Here is a 27,367-nt window from a genome sequence, read left to right as displayed (position 1 = left end):
TTAATCTACTAAAGTCTTTACTGATAAAGGAAAATATATTGGGTTTGCCAAAAAGTTCATTTGGGTTTTTCTGGAAGATGTTATGGGAAAACCTGAATGAACTTTTTGTCCAACTCAATGCAATTAATTAATAGTGTGATTTTATTTTTAGTAGAAGATGGAACTTAAATTTTCTTTTAAGAGAAAATCTTTAAAAGGTTACAATAGGAAATGTTTTGATTACAAACTGCTCCTTTCAGAAACGCCTTTTAAAAGGGGATTGGTGTGTCAAAAGGGTAATTATAATCAGAAAACGTTTTTTAACCAAAACAGTATATTAAAAATATTTTTACTGGAGTATAGTTGATAGAAAACTCTTATATTTTAATGTGAGTAAAGTGTTACCAATACTGCCATGCAACATAGATTGAAAAATGGGTTCATAGAGTTGTAGGTATTAGTGTTCTGTTTGATAATGCACCAAAGAGATAAATAATGTTTTCATTTCTTGTCTTTTAAGATAAAGTCAGTGGGTCTGGCCATAACTCTGATATGATGGAAAACAGCAGGGAAGAGGTAAGAATAACTTGGAGCATTTAAAAGATATTTATTACATACTACTAACCAACTAGAGTAGGTGTCATCAGTTTGCTTTTATTTAATATATGCTTGTGTTTGAGTTTACTGTTATAACCAAGTATTATTATGATAACTTTATTTTCAGTAATTGTTCACTTTTTGATGGTGTTCACTGTTTTTGTTAGTGCTGTGGTTTGCTTCACCTAAAGTCAGACTACCAAAGGCTAGCTAACAGATATTTGAATGTTATTATATTGTAACAGTGGTGGCTCAAGGTGGTTGTTATGGGCATAAACTTATGGTTCTGAGATGGATATTCAGAATCTCTTCAGCATTATTATCAGAACCCATCCTGAGGTCCTTCACCTGATAATGCCAGCCTACACTGTGTTTTAGGATTCTTTCTACCCAGTGTGAGAAAAATTGAATCCAATTAAAATATACTGATTGTATTGGCAAAATGGAGGTAAATTTAGTATCTCTGAGAAAATTGTAGAAGGTACTCTGTGCCATGTATTAGGATAGAGAAAATGACACATTTTTAGATTCTTAAAACTGTCTTTTGGGATCTGGTTACCTCTACATCTTTGTTTTGTCTTTGTCGGTATAGGCCAAGTTCATGGTACTGCAGTGTATCATCTTCTATTCCTCAAAATTCAAAAGTAATATTTTAACAAAAAGAGATAGTCTTAAATCAAGGAAACCTTGAGAGTAAATGAGAATTAGTTATTGATGTTCCTTTTAGAAAAATGTTTTAGGCATACAAATTACGTCTCATTCTACCATTATATTATAGATGTTGGTATAGGGAAATAATTGTAGGCATGTTTCTCAGTTTTATTAACTTTTGTACTTATTTCTTGCATTTAGGGAGCTAGCTCTGCAGAAAAATCCAAATCGTCAGGATCATCACGATCAAAGAGGTTGGTTGATACTGAAGGGAAAAAAGTTACTTTCTTTTTCAGGTTGTTTTATTTCCTTTTAGAATAATCTGTTATTTCCTAAACTTCAAGCACTCTTGTTCAAAGTAAACTATTTTACACAAGCATATATATTTTAAAAAGGGCAGTGTAATATAATGAATCCTCTTGTATCTATCACTTGACTTTTAATTTTAACTATAATTTTCCCAGGGGAGGATTTATTATGTACTAGTGGCCCTGGCAGTATATAGGTAATTCCTTTCAGATAATATTTGTGCTTTAAAAAAAGGAGAAAAGGGAAAATGAAATGTTAAATGTTTCATGAGGCAATATGAGTTTTTTAGGGTTATACGAAATTGTCTAGGATGGGAAATGGTAGCCATAATAGTTATAAGGAAGTTATAAGAAGATCAAAGAGTGGTTAAAATACTTATCTCTGTTAAATTGTCAAAGTGAATTATACATAAAGACTGAAATTACTTCCAAGCATAATGTAATGTGTAGTATACTATGAAATATAGTTTTTATTAGAAGTTTGCAGTTTATTCTATTGGATTTTTTTTAAACTAGTGGAAATAAGTATCTTTTAATAATCACAGTTTGCTTGTTATTAACTTACTCCCTAAGGTAGTGATTCTTAAATAGGAGTTCCCCTCTAAATACTCTTTACCTTTTTTAGAATGTGCATGCCTTGGTCCTGCTCAAGACCTACTAAATTGTAATGTGGTATAGAGATGTATGCTTCCCTAGGTGATTTTGATATGTATCCCTGGTTAAGAGCCACTGCTTCATCTAAACATGTTATTTATGTTATTTGGGTATTTTTCAGTTGTCAGAAATGTTTGTAATTCTATGGACTTAATTTTTTCATAGGAAACCTTCAATTGTAACAAAGTATGTAGAATCTGATGATGAAAAACCTTTGGATGAAACTGTAAATGAAGATGCTTCTAATGAAAATTCAGAAAATGATATTACTATGCAAAGCTTGCCAAAAGGTAAAGTGTATTAATTTTTCATATGAAGTTAAAGTTGAAAAATATCTTTAAATGTCATTACTATAAAATTAGAAATTGATTATTGTAAGCTGTGTGTCAAGTACCAAACCTGACATTTTAGTAGCAATGGTTTTGAAATGTATTAGTATGGTAATGATAATGTTTGTTCCTGAGGTTAAATATTTAGAATATATAGTCAGGTTTGAAAAGAAAACTTATTTTCTCTTTCCATTGGCTTTTAGTTTCCAAATTATACTTGAATGTGAAAGTTGGTTTAAATGTTTAGTATGTTAAGTTTTGGTTCAGTGAATTTTAATGTGCTTGCTTTATAGAAAAACATAATGAATGCTCTGAAAACATCTTAAAAACATTTAAAGTCGAATTTATTCTTAACTGCATTCTTAAATTCCCTAAGATTCAAAGTGAAGTTACCTGTTAAATTTGATTTAGGTATATTTCTTGTAATTATCTTTTTTAAAATGCCTTGTCACATTTCCTTACAACTGTTATGTTTCTAATCTTAAAAGTTGCATTGATTAGATTGGGGCCAGGGCAGGGGTGGGTAGGGGAGAAGCCAAATGAAAATCTTGGACTTTTCATATTTCAAGTCTAAGAGCAGTGTGATTACATGATGAGAGAATGACATGGGTCTTGGTAATTTCATGGTGTTTCAGAGTCAGAAGTTTTGATTTGTTTCTTTATTGAATAATATGTTCAAGGCTCTTAGATTTTTCAGATTTGTTATCACTGATCATTTACAGCAATGTTTACTACTTTATTCTCTGTCTCTACTTATGTTTATGTGACACATATTTTGATTATGAAAGTTTAAAAAAATGATGAGTAGGAGGATAATACATTTCTTGACTAGGAAAAATTAGGAGTTACAATAGATAAGAAATGAATGAAGAAAATAAATGAATGAGAGGAGGAAGAAAGAAGAAAAATTGATGGGCCTACCATTTACTTGGCTTTGAAAATCATTTTATGTAATGGTTTTGGTGGCCTAAGGCAGAAACAGCTAACATGGCAGTCTGAGTTTCATAGGTAGTGATTCACTTTGGATTATTACATTCTCAGTGGTTGTTACTGGAAGTCCTTATGATGGCCACTGGATGAGCTAAGAACTAGGAGTTCCAATCTTTCTTTTAGTGATATTATGGAAGAAAGTTAATATGGGATGTTACTAACCTGAACTAAGGGTAATTTCTTCCAGCAAACCAAAATAGACCTGTTTCATAAGGTCAAATTTGGTTGATTATCACTATTGTTATAATACTGAGTATGTATAAGTACTGGACTCAAAAATTAACTCATTTAATTCTCAAAGCAATGCTGTAAGGTAGTTATTGTTTCTACTTGTAGAGATGAAGGAACAAATTCAGAGCTCAAGGAACTTTTTCAGCTTTAAATTGAGAAGCTAAGATTTGAACCCAGGTCTGCCTGAATCCAAAGCTAGTGAGTGCTCTTTCCACTCTGCTGCTTTGCTTTCATTTAGAGAAGAATCTTCAGAAAGAAATCTGTTTTTTTTTTTTTTTCCGGTGTGTGTGGGGGTGGGTGGGTGGGTGTTACCTGTAAATCTTTAGCTTTTTTCAAATGCCAGGACTTCTCTGAGAGTATATATGTGAAATGGTTGTTGTGAATAAAGGTTTTTTTTTTGTGTGTGGAAATTACTTATATTTACCAGCTTGTAAAAAACTCAATCCTTTGTGCCCTATTTCCCCCCGTTTTTTCAGAGACTCAGAAATTCTTTTAACCTCGGTTAAACCTCACTGCTGACTAACATAGACCTATGTTTCAGGGAAACAGCCCCTGACAACTACCAGGTTTTACAGTTCACCCTCCATATCCGTGGGTTCTGCCTCTGCAGATTCAACCAACCTCAGATCAGAAATATTTGGGGAAAAAATTCTGGAAAGTTCCAAAAAGCAAAACTTGAGTTTGTCATTTGGCAACTGTTTATATAGGGTTTACATTGTGTTGGGTAGTGTAAGTAATCTAGAGATGACTTAAAGTATACAGAAAGATGTGCATAGGTTATAGGCAAATACTATGATGCTATTTTATATAAAGGACTTGAGCATCCACGGATTTTGGTATCCCAAGGGGTCCTGGAACAAATCCCCCATGGATACTGAGGGACGACTATACTTTCTTAATTGTTGTCAGTAATGCCCAGTTGGGCTTTTCTGGTGGCTCAGTGGTAAAGAATCTGCCTGCTAATGCAGGAGAAGTAGGATCAATCCCTGGATCAGGAAGATCGCCTGGAGAAGAAGATGGCAACTCACTCCAGTATTCTTGCCTGGGAAATCCTATGGACAGAGGGGCCTGGTGGGCTACAGTCCTTGGGTTCACAAAAGAGTCAGACACGACTTAGCGACTAAACAATAACAATGCCTAATTACTAAGCCCAGCAATATAGGTAAAGTGAGACCTGGACCCTTTTTACCATGCCTCTGCTTTATTTGCTCTTGAGAGATTAAAATGAAAAATTAGCAACCTCTCTCCTCAGTTCACATGTTTTTTAGCTAAGAGAGTACATTCTTTCTAAAAGATTCCATAGGGACCAACAATTGATTTCATTCTGCAATTTATTGTTATAGCACTTGAGCTTAAGCACCTAAGGCAATATTTGTTTAAAACTCTTTAGGGGGAAAAAAAAACAAACTCTTTAGGGACTTTCAGGGTACTGAAACTTTGACTTAACTATTTAGGAAATGGTACAGAATAGTACAGCAGTAATAGCAGAATATAAAACAACACTTAAGAATATTTTGCTGCCTTTACGGTTTGGCTTATGAGAAGAATAGGATGTCTTTAAAACTTTCTTTTCTGATTCTTTTATTTTTTAAACTGTAGAACTTAGTGTAGATGTTCATAGTCAAAAAAGCTTTTGTGATAGGCAGTATAAAAATTGAGAACTGGGCTAAGGCTTTTTAACTTTATTCACACATTTCTGTTACAAATCAGTTCATAATACTTCCCCCCCGACACACCATTTTTTATGAACTATATTCCAAGAAGTAATTTGATTGTTGACACCTGGCCCTTTTACTATTTCCCTGTTTTATTTATTCTTGAGAGGTCCTTATATAAATATTGAAAGCTTGAAAGAAACAAAACTATGTTCCAGCAATGTTGGCTTTATCTGGAGTCTTGTACTTCACTTGCACATTTAATATGTGTAATGGTTTTTTAAATGAAATCATTCTAGGTACAGTGATTGTACAACCAGAGCCAGTGCTGAATGAAGACAAAGATGATTTTAAAGGGCCTGAATTTAGAAGCAGAAGTAAAATGAAAACTGAAAATCTCAAAAAACGCGGAGGTAAATACAAGTGAAAATGAAAACATGAGTTTAAATTGCTGTTTATGACCATATTGGAAAATCTGATGTGCTTACTAAAAATACCTCCACTTTTCTGCCCATTGTATTTTAAAAGCACTACTTAAAAATAACTTCTGTTTCTTTCTGAGCTCTGAAGCAGAAAAGGTTAAACACCATTGATTAAAATACCTTTGCCTTCAGTGGCTATTAAGTTATCTCAAGAAGCTTAGTATTTCCTTCTTACACATGTTAGTTCTGTAATGCCAGAATACCATGTGTTCCCTCTCACCTGAAAGAATTTTAGATTTGGACAAAGTCTTGCACGTGGCCTTCAGATAACTTTATACATATCTAAAACATTGTTTCAGAGAGTGATGGACATCTGCATTAGTGTCACCTTGGGTACTTATATTAAAAAATGCAGTTCCCTTGACTCCACTCATGACAATTTAGAATTTCTGGGGATGATGTCAAGACCCTGCTCCAGTTTGTTGTTATGTGTATTAAAGTCAGACATCTGTTGGTCTAAGGATATCAGTGTAGATATGAATAGGAAGGAGAAGGGAACTAGAGCTAGGAACCTTCCCTTCATCTGTCTCAGTCACCTCTTCCTTTGTCTGTTCACCCTCACTTATACACACAACCATTGGCTAGTCATCTGTAGAAAGTGAGCATGAGGAAGATTCATTTAAAAATTCACTACAGTGAAGTTTGTGTCCTACTTGTTTGTGTGTGAGTTTAAAGTAGTGCCTGTATATATTTTTTGGGCAGATTAACAGAGCCAGAATCCGTTATGGTAGAAAGAATCAATCTCTAAAAGGTAGAAATGACACTAAATTTCTAAACAGAAGTGTAATGGAAGCCTGTCTATTTAATATTTATCATTTTAATTGTGAAATTATAGAGTAGTTCTTATCTTGCTGACATTTTGTGTAGATTTTATTCCAATGCTATGTGATATCTTGGTGGTACCAGTAAAATATATCTGTATTTGCACAATAGTATATTGTATTAGATGTGTGTATAAATACATATATATGTAAATTTTCAGATTCAATTCATTAGGTTTAGAGATCAAGAAAATGTAGTTTAGTCTTCTGTCCACCAGGGGGTGTTCTATCCCTTTCAAGCATAGGCAGATTTTTTGAGACTGATTCATAGTTGGAAAACTGCGTTCGCAGCAACAGAGCTCACCAGAGCTAAGTAGTAGTCTTTAAAATAAGAGAATCAGCAAGTAGAAGATGATGATAAAGGACCAGCAGTAAGAGTTTTATTTTTTCTCATTTCTGATTATGGATCCTCTAGGAAGACAGATAACTAAGTATACTGCATTGTGTCAAAATTAATATCTAGTGGTGTCTTTTGGGGAGGGACGCTGGAGTAGTCAGTGCCTCAGATATGGATAATGGCTAAAAGGAGAATAAAAAAGAGCTACAATTATCGGGGAGGGTGTTTTTAGTGCTAATTTACTATGCTGCTGGTATTTGGTCTGAGCTGATATGTCTCTGGAACATTTTATTGAGTGTTCTGTGTAAGGATGTTTATATTGTGCTTAAGGGAATATGTGTGTTTATAGCCATATGATAGCTAAATCTTTCTTGTTAAATTTTGTCTTAATAATTTGCTACATCTTTAAGCTGTCGGAAATCACACAGGATTTTAACCGTGTTTACCTATATACACATGTATGAATGAACTAGTGATCCGAGGTACTGAACTGTTAGTTAATATTCAAACTTCCTAGGAAAGTTTGTTTTAAAATTGAAGTCTAATTTAGGAAACTGTCAAGAAGGTAAACTTTATACATAAAATAGTCTTATAATGATTTGAAACAAAATTAGACACAAAGATATTGACCATTTAAGGAGCCATTGTTTTTTTAAATACCATAGCTGATTTTGACATCCTTTCCCTAGTTTAGTTGTTAGAAAACATACTTTACATTTAATTTTTCTATATTACAGAATAATTCTCTCCTTAAGATTGATAAAATGTATTGAGGTCAGAAATGAAAATGCCTCTTTTCCATGTATATGCTGTATTATAACCATTATGATATTTCATAACTAAAAAAATAAAACATATATCCATAGAAGCAAGTATGTCTAGTAAAGTACCACCTAACCAGTTTGCAATATTTGCTTCAGATCTCACTTAAATAAAGTATTGGTTTATTCCTATTTCCTCTTTCTTTTGCGCTTCAGGTTGTGATTATTTGAAGTTTGTGTGCATTTGTGCTGTTTCCATGCATGTTTTTATATTTTTTTTTACCTAATTTTGCTCAAAAAGTATTTGTTTTTCATTTACAAATATACAAAGTAGTATCCTGTAGATATCCTTTTGCAACAATTTTTATTCAACTTTGATTTTGAAATGTATTCATATCAGTAAATGTATAATCTGGTTTTTTACTTTTCACTATTCTATAGAATTCAGTTATATAAGTAAATCACTATTCATTTCCTAAATATGAAATTATTTCTAAGTTTTTGTTTTCAAATTTTTCCCAATTGCTAGTTAGTACTGCAATGAATATCCTTTATGATTCCTTATGCACATTTGGGGAAAATTCTCCATTGAATCACCTAGCTTTTTAAAATTCTTGAGTGATATATGTGCAAAAGCATAAAGAAAATGCTTAATAAATATTATCTAACACTGGATGAACATTTATACTCTAGCTTTTCATTACCTTGTCAGCTTACATGAATATAATCATTATTTGATATGAAAAAACACACTGTATATTTATTTGTGTTTAAAGTACAAAATATATCAATACTCACAATCAAATACTAATGCAGGATGGTATGATTTAAAATAAAATATAAGCAACTTTATAGAGTGTGGTGGTGCCCTTATACTTTGGTTAACCTTTTTTAACTTCTACAAGTAAAAATATTTGTGCTAATACTTGGGTCCCTGGTGCTTTGGACCTTAAAACTAAGAATAACACAAAATAGAAAATTAAAAGGTGAGAAATGCATGTGTTGTTTTGTCTTTTTGTTAGGGATAGAGACAATTTTTTTTCCTTCCTTCTTTTTTTTTAAGTCCTATTCCCCTCCCCCCCCTTTTTTTCCTTTAGTGAATGCAGGCATTTTCACTGGCCTCTTTTGAGTCATATTCTACCATCTTATTTGGATAAGAGTTGTTTGCACATCAAGAGTCACCTGTAAAACTTTCAGTGGATTAGGGATGGGGATGGCTGTCCCTGTTTTTAAAAGATTCTTTGTCTGATTCTAATTTTCAGTTCAGATTGTGAAACACTGTGCAGAACTAGAGATGAGGGTGAGGCAGAAATTCCCTTTATTCTTGTGTAGGTTATCTTCAATCTGTTTTTCTGCAGAAACCATGGCATGGGGCTCTGTCAAAATCCAGCCATTCTGAGGTTTTCCTGCCAACATAGATATCCTTGCAAATCTTATTTGTCCATATTTGGAAATAGTGGACAGTGCTGATATGGACTTGACAATGGAGTAGATATGGAAAAAAGGCAGGTTAATGGGGATCGTGGATAGTATTGAAGGGACTCTGAGGAGGGAAATTAGTAATATAAAGTTATCAGGTTTTTACATACTTTTGAAAGGATCTATATAGACAATTCCGTTTTGAGAATAAAAATTTTATGGCATACCTAACTTAAGTATAGGGTTTCAATAGAATCTATTCCATGTATTTCACTTGCTTCTCCATTCTTTAAGAACTGATGCCGAATTTATTTGTGAAGCAGTAGCAAAATGAAAAGAGCTCTTGACACCTATTTTTAGAACTTCTTTTATGGAATCTCTTCACGTTATATCAAGTTGTTGTGAGAAATAGGGTTTGCATCTGTAAAAGGGAGCAAGTTAGCTCTGTAATTTGTCAAGGTTGTCATGTTTTTAGTAAGTCCATAAAATGATTAACCTTTTTATTTGTGTCCAAAATGTCATTTTCCCAAGGATTATGAAGTATTTAATTTTCAATTTGAATGTTGGAAAATGCTAACTAAAATATATATATTTTTGCATGTGTGTCTATGTGTGAATAATGTTCACTCTTTTCTTCTAGAAGATGGGCTTCATGGGATTGTGAGCTGTACAGCTTGTGGACAACAGGTCAATCATTTTCAAAAAGATTCCATTTATAGACATCCTTCACTGCAAGTACTTATTTGTAAGGTATGTAGTGATATGTTGATAATTCCACAAATATTTGAATGCTTAACATGCATTCAATGCTTTTTGATTTCGATGCACAGTGATGAAGATGGAAATGGTTTCTGCCATTGGAGGGCATATACTGTAGTGGGGAAGACAGCCATGAAAAGGCCAATAAGTGCTATGATAGGGGAGATACTGTGTACTTTAGAACACATGAGAAGCCATTGTAATTTGGAGTTGGTATATAATGGAGATGATGCAGCTGATGTCTGAAATATAAATAGGAATTAGCTTGTTAAAGTGGGTTTGGTTCAGTATATTTTAGGCCAGAGGCAACATGATATTCAGAGACTCATAGGTGAGGGACAATGTGGTGTGTTGGAAAACTGCAGAGTATATGTGTATGCACACATATGTTTTATTTTTTTTTCATTTATTTTTATTAGTTGGAGGTTAATTACTTTACAGTATTGTAATGGTTTTTGCCATACATTGACACGAATCAGCCATGGATTTACATGTGTTCCCCATCCTGAACCCCCCTCCCTCCTCCCTCCCCATCCCATCCCTCTGGGTCTTCCCAGTGCACCAGCCCTGAGCACTTGTCTCATGCATCCAACCTGGGCTGGCGATCTGTTTCACCCTTGATAGTATACTTGTTTCAATGCTATTCTCTCAGAACATCCCACCCTCACCTTCTCCCACAGAGTCCAAAAGTCTGTTCTGTACATCTGTGTCTCTTTTTCTGTTTTGCATATAGGGTTAGTGTTACCATCTTTTTAAATTCCATATATATGCGTTAGTATACTGTATTGGTGTTTATCTTTCTGGCTTACTTCACTCTGTATAATGGGCTCCAGTTTCATCCATCTCATTAGAGCTGATTCAAATGAATTCTTTTTAATGGCTGAGTAATATTCCATTGTGTATATGTACCACAGCTTCCTTATCCATTTGTCTGCTGATGGGCATCTAGGTTGCTTCCCACACATAACCTTCCCTCTTTACATACCCCAATTACTCAAATCTAAACTCTCCATGTAGAGCAGTGTTTTGACTTAATTTGGAGATTGTAGATTTAAAAAATATTTCATATGTATTGACAATAATTTTAACAGTCTGTGTAAACTTTTTTATAAGTAATACCTTGGAATTAATTTTAAATGTCTACTTTATCAAGCATATCATTTCCCCAACTCATATTACTGCTAAATTAATCCTGTAGTAGTTTGTTTTCCAATAAAATATCTACTTGAATTGTATGGGCAGACCAGACTTTCCTTAATCAGAGTTTCATTTGTAGATCTTGCATGAATTTTTGATAGATGTAGACCCACTTAAGCTAAATTTTATGCCTCTTAGTAATTTGTGTCCTTCCTTTCTTTGAATTCAGTTCAGTTAGGCTTCTAGTTTTAAACACTGACAGCTGAATTTTGCATCTATTGGGTTTGTAATGTGCATTCCTTTTTTCTTGTATATGTGATTGGTTTTTTTCAAAGGCCAGTCTGTTGAGCCCAGGTCAAATCAGTAGTTGTCATCAGTGGTCATGGAACATTCCCTTTTCTTTAGTTCCAGTGAGAAGGAATTTAAAGTCAGTCAGAAAAAAAAAATAAAGTCAGTCAGATTTGGATTTGAATACCAGTTTTGCCTTTGCAATTATATGACTTTTGGAGATTTATTCACATATTAATGAACCAAAGCCTTTTCTCTCAATTTGCGCAGTAATACTGCCTATCTTACACAGTAGGTATTGGGGATTTAAAGATAACATAGGGCAGAAAAGGATACTCTTGCTCAGCTCTACACACAATAGCTGTTTATATATGATGACTATTAAATTAGTATTAAGTAACAACAAATCTAATACATTTTTATGTAGATCCTTGGTAGCTAGCCATATGAGATCAGAAATTTGCCTTACCAAAATCTTCTATCAATTTTTATATAAGGAACAGTGGTACTTGATGATATGGAAGTCTGTTTTAATTTCTTGAGCTATTCCTGTGTCTCTAAAGTACTAGTTGGGGTGGTACAATGTTTTTGCTTTGATTCTCTAAAACACACATACACACACATACATAGATACATTCCCTTTAGTTTTTTAATGACTTAAAAGTGAAGTTTTTCTCCTTTATGAATGTTAAAAATTTTGAATAAATTTTCCCTCTCTCTCTCTCTCTCTTTTAATAGAATTGTTTTAAATATTACATGAGTGATGATATTAGCCGTGACTCAGATGGAATGGATGAACAGTGTAGGTAGGTATAAATCAAGATGAACTAAAATTCAGTGTTGTCTACTTTTTGAGGGAAAATTCTTACATAGTTATTAAATCTTTTCTTTTTTGTGGTATCATCATTGATATCTTTAATGGAAGGTTGTTCTTTTCCACATAGCCCTTGATTTATGTCTTAATTTTCTAACAAAGAAAAACTAAATGACCTAAATTACTTTGCTATTAAAATTGTTGGCAAGAAATTTTAATTGCTTTAGTACTATAAATATTTTAAATGAGTTTCATTTTGGAATAATATTTTAATCTTTAAATAATTGCAGATGGTGTGCAGAAGGTGGAAACTTAATTTGTTGTGACTTTTGCCATAATGCCTTCTGTAAGAAGTGCATTCTTCGCAACCTTGGTCGAAAGGAGCTGTCTACAATAATGGATGAAAACAACCAGTGGTATTGCTACATTTGTCACCCAGAGCCTTTGTTGGACTTGGTCACGGCATGTAACAGCGTGTTTGAAAACTTAGAACAGTTGTTGCAACAAAATAAGAAGAAGATAAAAGTTGACAATGAAAAGAGTAGTAAAGTATATGATCATGCACCCAGATTTTCTCCAAAGAAAAACAGTCCAAATTGTAATGGAGAAGAAAAGAAGTTAGATGATTCATATTCTGGTTCTGTAACCTACTCTTACTCAGCACTAATTGTGCCCAAGGACATGATTAAGAAGACAAAAAAACTGATTGAGACTACTGCCAACATGAATTCCAGTTACGTTAAGTTTTTGAAGCAGGCAACAGATAATTCAGAAGTCAATTCCGCTACAAAGTTACGTCAGCTTAAGGCTTTTAAGTCTGTGTTGGCTGATATCAAGAAAGCTCATCTTGCATTAGAAGAAGATTTGAGTTCAGAGATTCAAGCTTTGGATGCTGTAAACAAAGAGAAAAATACCAAAGAGCATAAAGTCATAGATGCTAAGTCTGAAACAAAAGTAAGAAAAGGAGAAAAACCTTGTGTTTTGGAAAGGAAGGATATTTCAAAATCAGAAGGTAAACTGTCAAGAAAGCAGGTAGATAGTGAGCATGTGGGTCAGAGTGTTGCAGTAGAGGAACAAAGAGCACATAAAAATGCCAGTACTGAACATAAGAAATCTGATAAAAAAGAACCTCAGTATGAACCTACTAACACTTCTGAAGACTTAGACATGGATATTGTGTCTGTTCCTTCCTCAGTTCCAGAAGACATTTTTGAGAATCTTGAGACTGCTATGGAAGTTCAGAGTTCAGCAGATTATCAGGGAGATGGCAACAGTGGAACTGAGCAAGAACTGGAGACTTCTGTAAAATTAAATATTACTTCAAAAGACAACAGAGGAGGTATTAAATCAAAAACAACAGCTAAAGTAACAAAAGAATTATATGTTAAACTCACCCCTGTTTCCCTTTCTATTTCCCCAATTAAAGGTGCTGATTGTCAGGAAGTTCCACAAGATAAAGATAGCTATAAAAGTTCTTGTCTGAACCCTAAGCCAGAGAACTGTGAACTTGGACAGGAAAAGAATGATAATGAGCATTTGGCTAAAAGTGAAGTTCCATTACTTTCAGAAGAATCTGATCTTCGAAGATCTCCGCGTGTAAAGACTACACCTTTGAGGCGACAGACAGAAAACAACCGTACAACATCTAATTCAGATGAAGAAAATAATGAAACAGTTAAGGAGCAGCAAAAACTTTCGGTCCCAATGAGAAAAAAGGATAAGCGGAATTCTTCTGACAGTGCTATAGATAATCCTAAACCTAATAAATTGCCTAAATCTAAGCAGTCAGAGATTGTGGATCACATTTCAGATTCTGATGAAATGCTGGCAATCCTCAAAGACGTGCCCAGTATGAGTCACAGTTCTTCAGATACTGATATTAACGAACCTCATACAAATAATGAGAAGACTTTTTATTCAAAGATTCAAAGAGGGAAAGATGATAAAAGAAAAAGGAAACGAAAAAGTTCTACTTCTGGCTCAGACTTTGATATTAAGAAAGGTAAATCAGTTAAAAAGGCTATAATTTCTAAAAAGAAACGGCAGAACCAGTCTGAATCTTCTAATTATGACTCAGAATTAGAAAAAGAGATAAAGAGTATGAGTAAAATTGGGACTGCCAGAACAACCAAAAAAAGAGTTCCAAATAAAGATTATGATTCTTCTGAAGATGAAAAACACAGCAAAAAAGGAATGGATGATCAAGGTCATAAAAGTTTGAGGACTGCACAGGAAGGATCATCTGATGATGCTGAAAGGAAACAAGAGAGAGAGAATTTCTCTTCAGCAGAAGGCACAGTTGATAAAGACAAGACCATCATGGAATTGAGAGATCACCTCTCTAAGAAGCAGCAGCCCAATGTTTCGTCAGAGAGCGCTGATAACCTTTGTTCTGGGAAAGAGGAGAGTTTTAATTCTCCAGAAGATGAAATGGTTGCTGAATCTAAAGGAAAGAGTAAGCACCAGCGAACCAGAATGTGTAAGAAAATACTGGGTGGCTTATGTGATGTTGCTGAGAAGTTCTCAGAGAAAGAACAGAGTGATGAATCCTCTGAAGATGATAACGAGCAGAGCAAAAAGGCAATTGAAGGAAAAGAAAAGAAAACTGCAGACTTGAATAAAAAAGTAATTAAGATGGAACAAGAGTATGAATCATCATCTGATAGTACTGAGAAATTACCTGAGGGAGAAGAAATTTGTCACTTTCCTAAAAGCATAAAACAAAATAAGAGCTCAGCTGATGGGGAAAAGAAATGCAAAAAAATAAAAGATAAAGCTTCTAAAAAGAAGGGTGAATTATCTGATAATTCTGAGAAGTTACGAGGGAAAAGAGAAGGTTGTGACTCTTCAGAAGATAAGAGGAGTAAGAATGGAACATCCAGTAGAGAGAAGAAAAGGTTCAACTTGCCTGAAAAGAGTTCGAGGAAGAGACAGGATTGTTCATCATCTGATACTGAAAAATATTCCATGAAAGAAGATGGTTGTGATTTTTCTGATAAGAGACCAAAAAGAATAGAATTAAGGGAAAGAAGGAATTTAAATTCAAATAGAAATAGCAAGGAAGTACAAAGTGGCTCATCATCTTCTGATGTTGAGGAAAGTTCTGAAGATAATAAAAACCTGAAGAAACAAAGAGCTTCAGCTAAAAAGAAGGCAGGCAGTATGAAGGAGAAGATGAGAAACTCCCTGAGAACAAGCACTAAAAGAAAGCAGGCTGACATTACTTCCTCATCTTCTTCTGATATAGGAGATGATGATCAGAAATCTGTAGGTGAGGGGAGCAGTGATGAGCAGAAAATTAAGCCTGTGACTGAAAATTTAGTGCTGTCGTCACATACTGGATTTTGTCAATCTTCAGGTATGGGAAAATAAATAGAAAATGTATACTTTTTCCCTGTTGAATAACTACATTGTTTATTTTCTCTGTAGTCAGTCAAATGCAAGGTTACTTATTCTGTAGGAAAACACCATTTAAAAATTCTTTAGAGATTTTCTAGAACCTCTTTCTCCAATTTTTTTTTGTCACCATTGGGAGATATTTGAAACATTATTAGTGTTCTGTGTCATGTGTACCAAATTTGTTGGGTAAATTTCTTTATTAATGTTTAATGCTTTTCTTTGGAGTAATGAAAAGTAATTTATGAAGGAAAATCAGACTGTTGATAGTAGTTCAGTAGACATTTACTCATGTAATGGAGATGAGTGCTTGTTATGAGTATGACATGTTATGTGAAAGTTTTAACTGCTTTGCCATGCATCTGACTTTTGTTTATTTTTTTAAATTTAATTGGAGGCTAATTACTTTACAATATTGTGGTGGTTTTTGCCATACATTCACATGAATCAGCCCTGACTTTTATTTTATTTATTTATTTAGACCTGACTTTTAAATTGGGCACGTTAACTTTGTGTCTATGAAATCCTCTGAAAAATTTAAATTTACTTTATTGAAACCCACTGCTGATGGTCATCATTTTTTTCTAATAAGATGAACAGATGTTTCCATTTTTAACATTAACAAAATAGAAAAAGAAAAAAATCCAGAAAGTAGATGGATTACTCTACCCTGATGAGATAGAGCACTAGGACAGTAAGGGTGTGGGTCAGTGATACCCCCTCAAAAACTTAAAAATATTTATCATTATGGCAGTTCTTAAAAAAATAGTTGTATAATAAATGTATACTTGTTGCTCACATTGTCTTTTTTTAAGTCAATAAAACCTGTCAGTTAACCAAGGACACATAAAATTTATTTAAAAATTTTTGTAAAGGAGATTGCACTTACTATTGTGTTCCCAGCAGAACATATGAACATTTACATGTAAGAGGAATAAGCAGTTCAGATTAGATATTGCTGCCAAGTAAACTTTGGTACTACCTTGCAAAATTTTAAATTTTGAGAACTTCTTAGATTTTTGAATTGCATATAAGATTGTGAACTTGTGTTCAAAACATAATATAATAGTTGCTTTGATATCAATTCAATGTTTTGGTTATCAGGTTAGTCGAAAAAACTCTTATTAGGATTAGAATGTGAGAATAATAAATTGTGGTTAGTTACATAGAGTATTCTCATTTGCAAATTCTAGACTGTTGGACTAATCAAACTTTGTAAAGTTGGTTTCCATGACAAAACAGCTTCCCTAGTGAAATCCGCATGTTTGATTTCAGATACTAATTTTCATCTCCCCAAATCTCACTCGACACATATGAGGGTTTCTAAGAGAATTATAATTCTCATGCTTAGAACTGTTAATAACTATTTTAATAAGTAATATATATTGATTAGCTCTTAATGAGAGATGGCAACATATGGCTACTACTCAAGAGGGTTCATTTCCCTTTTCTCATGTTTATATCCAGAAAAGCCTTGAGAATTCTGCACTTCAGGCAAGATGCCAGTTTCTCAACTGTTTGGTGGAATAAACTTTGTTGTTCAAATTTTCTTCACTCTGGGTATTTCTTGGACTGATTTTACTTTTAGATGTAAAAAAGGAGGATAAATTTGCTAGGGAATGAGCTCATCTAACAATTGGACTTTGTCAACTATACTTCAATAAAAAATTAATTAAAAATTGGACTTTATTGATAGAAATATAGTCAGAAAAAAATATTCAAGGAATTGCAAATAAGCACTATGTTAAAAGCACTGATTTCCAGGATAAGTTTGGGTGTGAGTCAATGATAAGTGGCATTCCTTAAGAATATGCATGCCTGTATACAAAGCATGCTAAATTTATCTGTTCTCCTAATATATCCAACTTAATTCAGGTGACAATTTTTATGAGCTCTTAAAAAGCCTTCCCTGCTCCCATGAATTTAGAGGATTCCAATTTATTCAGCAATAGTTGGGGATTGATTACAGCGTACAACATTTTCTAGTTGGTCTTGGGAATGGCATGACTAACCATGATAAGGAACATGGTCCTAGGAGATTGCAGTCCAATGAGCAAGATAGACATAGATAAGTCATTATTTAAAAAAAAAAGGATACCAGGAGAAAGATGTAAAACTAAAATGAGTCTGTGATAAATAGTAGGTGAGCCAGTTATTCAAATATTGGAGGAAGACTTAAAAGAACAGGTAGTACTTGAACTCATATTTGAAGAATGGGTCAAATTTTCAAAGATGTGGTAAGGAGGAATAGCAGTAATATCACTAGTAATATTTAATTTGAGGATTGACCTGTTTGAATGAAGTATTTACTGTCAGTTTGCTAAGGTTAATTGGGAGATTTATTTTTACCTTTCTACAGTTAGCATATTTCTATCCTGAACCTGTAGGTGTCTGTGTTTCTTGTGAATTTTTTTCTTCAACATTTTCTCCCAGTATTTTTTAGTAAAAAATGTTAAATATACAGAAGAGTTTCTACTGTTAACACTGTACTATATTTGCTTTATCACATACTTTAATTTATATATCCTATCTATCCATCAATGAACCTAACTATTGCCCCCTGTTTTATTTATTTTGGAATAATTATAAATTCACAGGAAGTTGCAAGAAAGTGTACAGGAGGTCTTGGATGTCTTTCATTAATTTCCCTCCAATGATATCAATCTTTCATAATTATAGTACAGTGTCATAACCAGGAAACTGATGATTTATTCAGATTTCATCAGTTTTACATGCATTCCTTAATTTGTGTGTATGTGTGGTTTGTGTGTGTGTGTGAGTATAGTTCTGTGCAAAATTTGTATCATGTAGCTTTATAGCTACCACAACAACCATATTGAACTGTTTCATTACCACAAGGTTCTCTTGTGCTACCCCTATGCACACTTCCTTGCATATCCCTATTCTTAACCTGTGGCAATTGTTAATCTGATTTCCATCTCTGTAATTCTGTTATTTTGAGATGGAATCATGAAGTGTATAAGCTTTTGAAATTGTCTTTCTTCACTCAGTGTAATTAATGCCCTTGAAATCTTTGATGCGTTTGAAAAGAAATGGTAGAAATTAGCATAATTCTCCCTGATTACTTCAGCATATATAGTGTTAACTAGGGTACAATGTTTGTTTTTGAGGCAAAATTTACATACAATGAAATGTACAAACTTTTAAAATTTCTTTATGCTGCTGCTTCTGCTAAGTCGCTTCAGTCATGTCTGACTCTGTGCGACCCCATAGACGGCAGCCCTCCAGGCTCCTCTGTCCCTGGGATTCTCCAGGCAAGAATACTGGAGCGGGTTGCCATTTCCTTCTCCTAATCACTTTATAGTTTTAATCAAAAGAGAAATGTTACTTTTTGTAAGGAAATAAGTTTTACTGTACTTTAATATATCTCTAGGTGATTTTATTCATGAACACCATATAAATTCAAGTATATTTTACAGTTACTTGGTATCACCAAGTATTAGTAGCATTTAAAAAAAATTCTTCAATGATACAGAAAAAGTTAGACATCTGTTAACTTTAAACAGGTCAGTACAAAGCCTACTTTAGTGAGAAACTTATGCTAATATGATGGTGAATGATAAAATGTTTGTTACCAGGAAGGATGAGTTTTAAAATTCTTGTGCTGTGGGAAGAAACTTTGAAATATGTAAGATCCAACTATTTATTATTTTGCTGCTGACACTTCTTAAATTCCCCATTGTACTTTCTTTATAAATTCTTTTTATTCATGTTTTGGATCACAGAGTGTAGTTTAGGACTCACTAGTTATTTGAAAGTTTTTGACTTTCAGTTTTATTTTACATGGTTTTACTTATGTAGATAATTTTAAGTTCACTTTTGTTCTTTCAAGGAGACGAAGCCTTATCTAAATCAGTGCCTGTCACAGTGGATGATGACGATGATGACAATGATCCTGAAAATAGGTATGATTCCATCTGTAAGGATTTCAAAAAGATTATAACACACCCTAGGCATGGGCACAAAGAGCAGCATCGGAATTGCAAGCAGGTTGTACAAACCAGGAGTGCCAGCTTTAGAAATACTCACTCACAGTCTTCCTCCAAGTTTCAAAGAAAGGCCAGAAAATGGGCTAAAACTCAGAAACTTTAAGAGAAAATAAATACTAGCATAGGGTGTGTTACAAATACAGCACTGTCAATTTTTATGTCTCATGTAAACTGTGATAAGTTTTTGAGAATATTTTAATTTTGACAGATTATTTTTTAGTGGAAGTAAATCATGTCTCAAAAATTGGTGACAACAGAAATCTCTATCCTCAATATTTGATTATTGTTTTAAATTGCCATCCAATGTGGTGATCCTATTCATTAAAACCTGTTCAAAGTGGAAAAAAAGGAGACTGCTCAGATGTTTAAGATTAAGAAATTGCTTTAAAAATAAGTATCTATTTGCACAGTGTCTAGACTGATTTAGATTTTAACAGTTTTTCAAATAAAATAGAAGTAGACAGTTTGATAGTGTTAACATTAATGATACTTAAAGAATAGGTTCAAATGTGATCATTGTAGTCTGTACAGATTGACTTAACTAAGGGATAGCTGGGAGAAGGAAAAAAAAATAAGTTACACCCATATCCCAGCAATGAGGAATAAAGAGAAGATATTCAAAAATTTATGTTTTTATATATCTTTTAAACCCTTCCTGAACTAGAAGATCCCCCACACTCATAATCTTCACCATGGAGACAATGTGGTGTAATGGATGGAATTTTGGAATAATGGGCATAAGAATATCTGACTTCTAGTTCTGACTTTTCTGTGTGATCTTGGGCGAGTGATTTAACTACTCTTTGCCAAAATTTTCTGTTCTCTAAAATGAAAAGATTGGATGAAATGTTCTCTGATTAATTCTGGCACCAAAAATCTATGATAGGCTTGAGATTTTACTACAGAGTACTATATTAATCACCCATTTATTCCTAATAGTAAGCTCTAATAACTAAGAAAACATGAAGATAAACATTAATTTTTGTGTCATAATTTTGTAAGAAATTAACTGAGTTATTAAATGCTTTGGGGCCAGCTGTCACTATCTTTCTGTTACGTCTTGCTGATGCTGATAAGTTTTTCTGTGTCAAAGATCAGCATTCTCCTAATTAATAGGACAGCATTTTTACTAAGATGAATGAACAAAAATTTTTATTCTATAGTTTTGAATAGAGCTTCAGTTCAGTAGCTCAGTCGTGTCTGACTCTTTGCGACCCCATGAACCGCAGTACTCCAGGCCTCCCTTGTCCATCACCAACTCCCGGAGTCCACCCAAACCCATGTCCATTGAGTTGGTGATTCCATCCAACCTTCTCATCCTCTGTCATCCCCTTCTCTTCCTGCCACAATCTTTCCCAGCATCAAGGTCTTTTCAAATGAGTCCACTCTTCGCATGAGGTGGCCAAAGTATTGGAGTTTCAGCTTCAACATCAGTCCTTCCAGTGAACACTCAGGACTGATCTCCTTTAGAATGGACTGGTTGGATCTCCTTGCAGTCCAAGGGATTCTCAAGAGTCTTCTCCAACACCACAGTTCAAAAGCATCAATTCTTCGGTGCTCAGCTTTTTATAGTCCAACTCTCACATCCATACATGACTACTGGAAAAACCATAGCGTTGACTAGACGGACCTTTGTTGACAAAGTAATGTCTGTGCTTTTTAATATGCTGTCTAGGTTGGTCATAACTTTCCTTCCAAGGAGTAAGCGTCTTTTAATTTGATGGCTGCAGTCACCATCTGCAGTGATTTTGGAGCCCCCCAAAATAAAGTCAGCCACTCTTTCCACTGTTTCCCCATCTATTTGCCATGAAGTGATGGGACCGGATGCTATGATCTTAGTTTTCTGAATGTTGAGCTTTAAGCCAACTTTTTCACTCTCCTGTTTCACTTTCATCAAAAGGCTCTTTAGTTCTTCTTCACTTTCTGCCATAAGGGTGGTGTCATCTGCATATCTGAGGTTATTGATATTTCTCCCAGAAATCTTGATTCCAGCTTGTGCTTCTTCCGGCCCAGCGTTTCTTATGATGTACTCTGCATGTAAGTTAAATAAGCAGGGTGACAATATATAGCCTTGATGTACTCCTTTTTCTATTTGGAACCAGTCTGTTGTCCCATGTCCAGTTCTAACTGTTGCTTCCTGACCTGCATGTAGATTTCTCAAGAGGCAGGTCAAGTGATCTGGTACTCCCATCTCTTTCAGAATTTTCCACAGTTTATTGTGATTCACACAGTCAAAGGCTTTGGCATAGTCAATAAAGCAGAAATAGATGTTTTTCTAGAACTCTCTTGCTTTTTCGATGATCCAGTGGATGTTGGCAATTTGATCTCTTTTTCCTCTGCCTTTTCTAAAACCAGCTTGAACATCTGGAAGTTCATTGTTCATGTATTGCTGAAGGCTGGCTTGGAGAATTTTGAGCATTACTTTGCTAGTGTGGGAGATGAGTGCAATTGTGCGGTAGTTTGAGCATTCTTTGGCATTGCCTTTCTTTGGAATTGGAATGAAAACTGACCTTTTCCAGTCCTGTGGCCACTGCTGAATTTTCCAAATTTGCTGGCATATTGAGTGCAGCACTTTCACAACATCATCTTTCAGGATTTTAAATAGCTTAACTGGAATTCCATCACGTCTACTAGCTTTGTTCTAATGGAGCTTAGTCACAGATAAACTCAGGTGCTATTACCTGCTTATCTTTTGATTAAGCATATATATCCAGATTTTTTTCGAATTTCATTAAATTTTATGTTACAGGTATTTAATTTTTTTTCTTTTAACATGCTTTAATTCCTCTTCATTTATTTATTTGTTTTCTTGTAAATTATATGGCCTCAAATGTTATTGAAAGGCTAATAATGCTTAAAACATTCTATATCCTAATTTACTTATGGTTTATGAACCTTAATTTCATATTTAACCACCAAATAAGAGTCATTAAGGTGCAATAATGTTTTGTTGCAGAGTTTGTGAAAATATAAGTATAATTTTTATCTTTTAAGTTACTTGATCATATCTCTCTGTAACTGGCAGGTATTTTATTGAAAGACATCTTTAATTCCATCTTTTATTTGTGATTAAAAAAGTGCAACCATGTTGAGTACTTTTCAGAAAAGTTTTATTTTGAGCATATTTTTCTTTATATCCAGTTTTTTTTTTTTTTAATTAAACAGACTTTATTAAACTTTTTAGGATGAGGAAAACAAGTGATATAAAATAAGTCATAAGAAATGCTCCCTGGTACTACTATCTCAAACCATTTTCAAGGTTTTACAAAATACTCATACAGCAAATACAAAAAGCTTCAACATACTCTTCTGACTTCTGCTGCAATAAATGCAACATTAACAAACATACAAATTTCCTCTGTACTTCTTAAAAGCAGAATTACTGATTTTTACAATGTTATTCATACACATTTTTATTCATATGCTATTAATGAGATCATTGCCAATACATACATTATTTTCCTTAACTTTTTAAAAATTAAGCCAAGAGATGTCATGCAGCCATCAAAAACCTTACAGTAAATTAACACAGGTTTGTAGTCCAATTTAGACTCTAGCTTCTTAGAATCATCCACTTTCCTGACTGCTTTCATGAAGTCTTCCTGTACTACAAAATCATGATCAGCACGAATTGCAAACATACCTGCTTCAGTGCAAACATTTCTTAGGTCTGCTCCATTAAAGACATCAGAAAGCTTCACAGTTGCTTCATTATCTATTACACCGTGCTTTGTAATGGGACCTGCATGGATTTTCAGTATATCTAACCTTGCTTGTTCGTTTGGTAAATCAATATGTATTTCACTATCTAATCTGCCTGGACGAAGCAAAGCAGGATCCAGTGTATCTGGTCTGTTGGTAGCCATGATCATTTTAACTCTATGCAGAGTATCAAATCCATCCATTTGATTCAGTAGCTCCATTAAAGTTCTCTGAATCTCTCTATCGGCTGAAGTACCCTCAGAAACCTGACAACCACCAATAGCATCTATTTCATCCATAAAAATGATGGATGGCTGATGGTCCCTGGCATAATTAAACATTTCTCTGATCAAACGAGCACTTTCACCAATGTACTTGTCTACTATAGAACTAGATACAACCTTTAAGACATTGCAGTCCAACTGGCTAGCCACAGCTCGTGCCAAGAGTGTTTTTCCTGTACCTGGTGGTCCATATAACAAACAGCCTTTTGGAGGTATTATTCCTACACGCTGGAATTATTCTATTACCTCTCTTAATTCCCGAATCTGTTCTGAGAGCCCTCCAATCTCAGAATAAGAAACATTCCCAGGGTCCTCATGAGACATGTTGTAAACCAATGGATCCACTTCTCTTGGCAAATATCTCATGATAGTTAGTGTAGTCATATCCAAAGCAACTCTTGTTCCTGGCTTCAGCTTACTTTTGTCAAGCTGTCGACGACAACCCACAACATATCTTGGTCCATTTGTAGCTTTAACAATGAATTTTTCTTCAGTTAACTGCTTAAGTACTTCATCCACAATCTGCCCAACACTTTGTAGAGCCTTCAGATCATTTTCAGATTTTTCATACTGCTTGGTAAGTTCTTTTAATTGTTCCCTTAACTCCTTGAGACGGCCGTCAATCTCTTTGTGCTCCAGCAGTTTCTTGCGGTAGTCCTGAAGCGCCTTATCTTTAGGGTCCGCCATGATGAGAAGCCGTCGCTCATAGGGGATGCCGGGAATGGCCATGGCCGCCGGGCGGGGGAAGGGGTGGGGCGGGGCGAGGGAGGAGAGCCTCCCTGGAAGGCTATATCCGGTTTAATGTGCTTTTATAAAATATGCCATTAATAGCTTGTTTCATATCCAGTATACCAAAGAGGTATGTAATACCCATGGGTTATCTAATGATGGGGATATAATAGCTTTTTGAATTATTTTAGTATAGATAATGTACTTGAGCATATTTAAATATGCATTAAGCAACTTTTAAAACTTTGTTTTCAGATCATGATAAAGTCTCGGAGTTATTTTTTACCTTTTACATGTTTGAGTAGGATATATTTTAGTAGACAGCATATTGTAATGATGTATAAATTTGAACACAATTGTGTATAAATTTCATATGCTTTGCCTTTTTAGCTGTATTGTAACACATTTTCATTTTTATATTTATAGACAGGTAAATAGTGTATTAATGCAAATGGTTAATTATTTGGATGCAATAAATATCTGTAAAACTTTTTTCTTGTTCAAGCATTTAATTTTAATTATAATCCCTCTTTTCATTAGAGTGAAAGAATTTGTTAGGACCAAGATATGCAAGCTACTTCATAGTCAACAAAGTTTTGATATTTCTGAAATTGCAGAAGTGAATACTTTTATCATTCTTAAAACATGTTCTTATATATAATGTACAGATTTCATTCAATTTATCTTTTTTTGTTTTAAAGTTACAGTAGGTTTTGAGGTAATTTAAAGAACTTAGTCATGTCCTGAATATTTTAGTAGGTGTGAATAAATAAGTTTGTTATTTTAGCATGCTATTATGTAGTATCATTCATAATTGAAAGTAAATGTATGCTATTGTGAGATAGAATTTTCTAACTTGTAAAATAATATCTATTTAATTCCATTTAGTAAACAATGATAAAAATTGCAGGTTGAGCAACAGTTTAACTTTTATAATATTTGTTTCAGCTTTGTAGCAAAAATATAAATAGACTAACTATATTTTGAATTTTGTATAACAGAATTTACTTCAGATTTTATAACTTAGACTTTATATACTTTTGAAAGGGAAAATGATATCCGTTTGCCAGATTATTTAAATTATACACGTAATTTAAAGTCATTTATTTGAACGTGCCATTATGTTAATGTTGCCTTTCAAATATCTGTTATGTTTTAAGTTGATTCTTTCATTAAAAGGATATTTAATGTTGTTTATTTTAATACCTGCACTGTGGATTAGCCTCAGTCATAACATAGTAGTGTATTTAAGTTCAGTAGTGATGGTGTTGAGGATTATTAAATCAGGCTTTTTTTTTAGAGGTTGCATGTTAAACTATCACCAAAGAATCCATTCCCCCCCAAAAGAATTATTTTCAGAATATTCTTTATTTGTAATTTTTACAAGGTGTGGAAAATATTTAAAACTAAACTTTTAAAGGAAAAAAACTAGATTGTCAGAATTTTTCCTAAATCCGCATTTTTTAAAATCCCAACTTTGCTTAAAATTGGGGCTTTTTATATGTATATCCTCTGCTGCCACACATATATATGCCACACATATGTATATTTATACATGTACATAAATATATATATATATATTTATAGTTGAAAAATGCTTAGGTCGACTAATACTGCATGGTTTTTCTCATAATTTCTGTCTCAGTGGGGCTAATTTTTTTCGTAGAAGCAAAATTTGATGAGGAGATTGCTTAAAGAAATTACCCATTGTTAATAGAATTTCTGCTTCATTATTGTGGGACTACGTTGTAGCCATAGATTTTCTAGTTGTTATATCATTTGGTACTACTTTGCTTTTCAGACTGGAAAACATACAAAAGATTTTTTTTTCCCTACTTGCTTGGTGTATTCTGTTGATGCAGGCTCTGTGCTATTAATCAAGCATATTTTTGGAAGTGATTAATGATTCCTGGATGTTTTTCATGCTAATAAAGATATTTGATGATTGTTTACTTAGTTTCAGCAAAGATTATTGACTTGAATATATGTCAAGTCCCTTCGACATATGACTTTGGTTTCCATTTTAAGCACGTTTACAAATGTTCATCTTCTGTATAAGTCTTTAGCTGTTCTCTACAAATTTGCTTAATCTGGAATAATTTTTTTCTGTGAATTTTTTTTCATAGTGCTCCTATTTGATTAGCAAGATTGCTTTAGTTTTCATTGAGCTTTAAAAACAAAGATAGGTTTTAAATGAGTATTTTACTTGTTTCATGTTTGAATAAGGGTTTTAAATATTTGGCAATTTTAAGGCAGTTTTTTTTCAATTTGCTTTGTCTTTCCAGTGCAGTAAGTATTGTAAGTCAAGTATAATACAGGTGGTCTAGCCACTAGATAGAATCTACCTGAGATATAAACATTATGTTCAGCCTTTTTTTCATATTTTCTATTGTTTGGTGATATTGGAACTTTCAGAAAATGAGAAAAAGCTCTCATCCCCACTCCCCAAAAAAGAGAGAGAGTGAATTTTCTAGGGTGAGCACAAAAGGTTCATTTTTATGACTATATAGTCTTTGGATTTTGAAAATAAAATTAAGGCAAATTCTTTGTTTTTACTTTTCAAGTATTGAATATAAAATATTGAACTAGTTCTTTAGTATGATCAAATTTCCTAAATTAATATCAATGTTAATAAATTTCTTATTAAAATTTTCTCTAAAATTGGCTTAGATTTTTATATAAAATCAGGGAATACACATTTTGTAATTTGAGCTCATGTATAAACTATTAATAAACTTTGAGTTCTTAATTTCATACAGCTTTTATTTTTCTACTCCTAAGATTTTTTTAAAAAGTTATTTGATACTAATTTTAAGTAAACAGTGATGTTTTTCATTAAGTGCAAACATTATAGAACATGTGGCTAAAATATTTCAAGCTGTTGTTTAGCTTTTTGGTTATGACTTCATCATTATTTCACAAATAGCACTCTCTTTAGGTATAGATCATTATGCCTTGGTTATATTTTTTTCATAGAAAGGGTCATATCAAGATACTGGGTTGGTCAAAAAGTTCATTCAGGTTTAACCCAGTA

At 33.5% G+C, this 27,367-nt stretch overlaps 1 protein-coding gene and 1 pseudogene across 10 annotated transcripts in view; one reads left to right on the top strand and one right to left on the bottom strand.

Moving 5' to 3' along the window:
* The window catches only part of ATRX (ATRX chromatin remodeler), a 269,851-nt gene that overhangs the window by 93,403 nt on the left and 149,081 nt on the right, over nucleotides 1–27,367 (top strand). For 5 of the 10 annotated variants that reach the window (XM_065916981.1, XM_065916979.1, XM_065916987.1 and 2 more), the window contains 8 exons: nucleotides 500–555; nucleotides 1,429–1,481; nucleotides 2,355–2,479; nucleotides 5,694–5,807; nucleotides 9,855–9,964; nucleotides 12,137–12,204; nucleotides 12,503–15,570; nucleotides 19,462–19,534. In XM_065916981.1, coding sequence (XP_065773053.1) covers nucleotides 500–555; nucleotides 1,429–1,481; nucleotides 2,355–2,479; nucleotides 5,694–5,807; nucleotides 9,855–9,964; nucleotides 12,137–12,204; nucleotides 12,503–15,570; nucleotides 19,462–19,534 — 3,667 coding nt within the window. The remainder of the gene's footprint in view (nucleotides 1–499; nucleotides 556–1,428; nucleotides 1,482–2,354; nucleotides 2,480–5,693; nucleotides 5,808–9,854; nucleotides 9,965–12,136; nucleotides 12,205–12,502; nucleotides 15,571–19,461; nucleotides 19,535–27,367) is intronic. The other 5 variants (XM_065916988.1, XM_065916983.1, XM_065916980.1 and 2 more) reach the window with 5 other exon arrangements.
* LOC136153534 (26S proteasome regulatory subunit 10B pseudogene) lies at nucleotides 22,760–24,343 on the bottom strand (annotated as a pseudogene).

This window comes from Muntiacus reevesi, chromosome X, assembly GCF_963930625.1.
Source record: "Muntiacus reevesi chromosome X, mMunRee1.1, whole genome shotgun sequence".
Taxonomy (NCBI): Eukaryota; Metazoa; Chordata; class Mammalia; order Artiodactyla; family Cervidae; genus Muntiacus; species Muntiacus reevesi.
The sequence above is the reverse complement of the archived record's forward strand: the minus strand, read 5'-3'. Positions and strand labels throughout refer to the sequence as shown.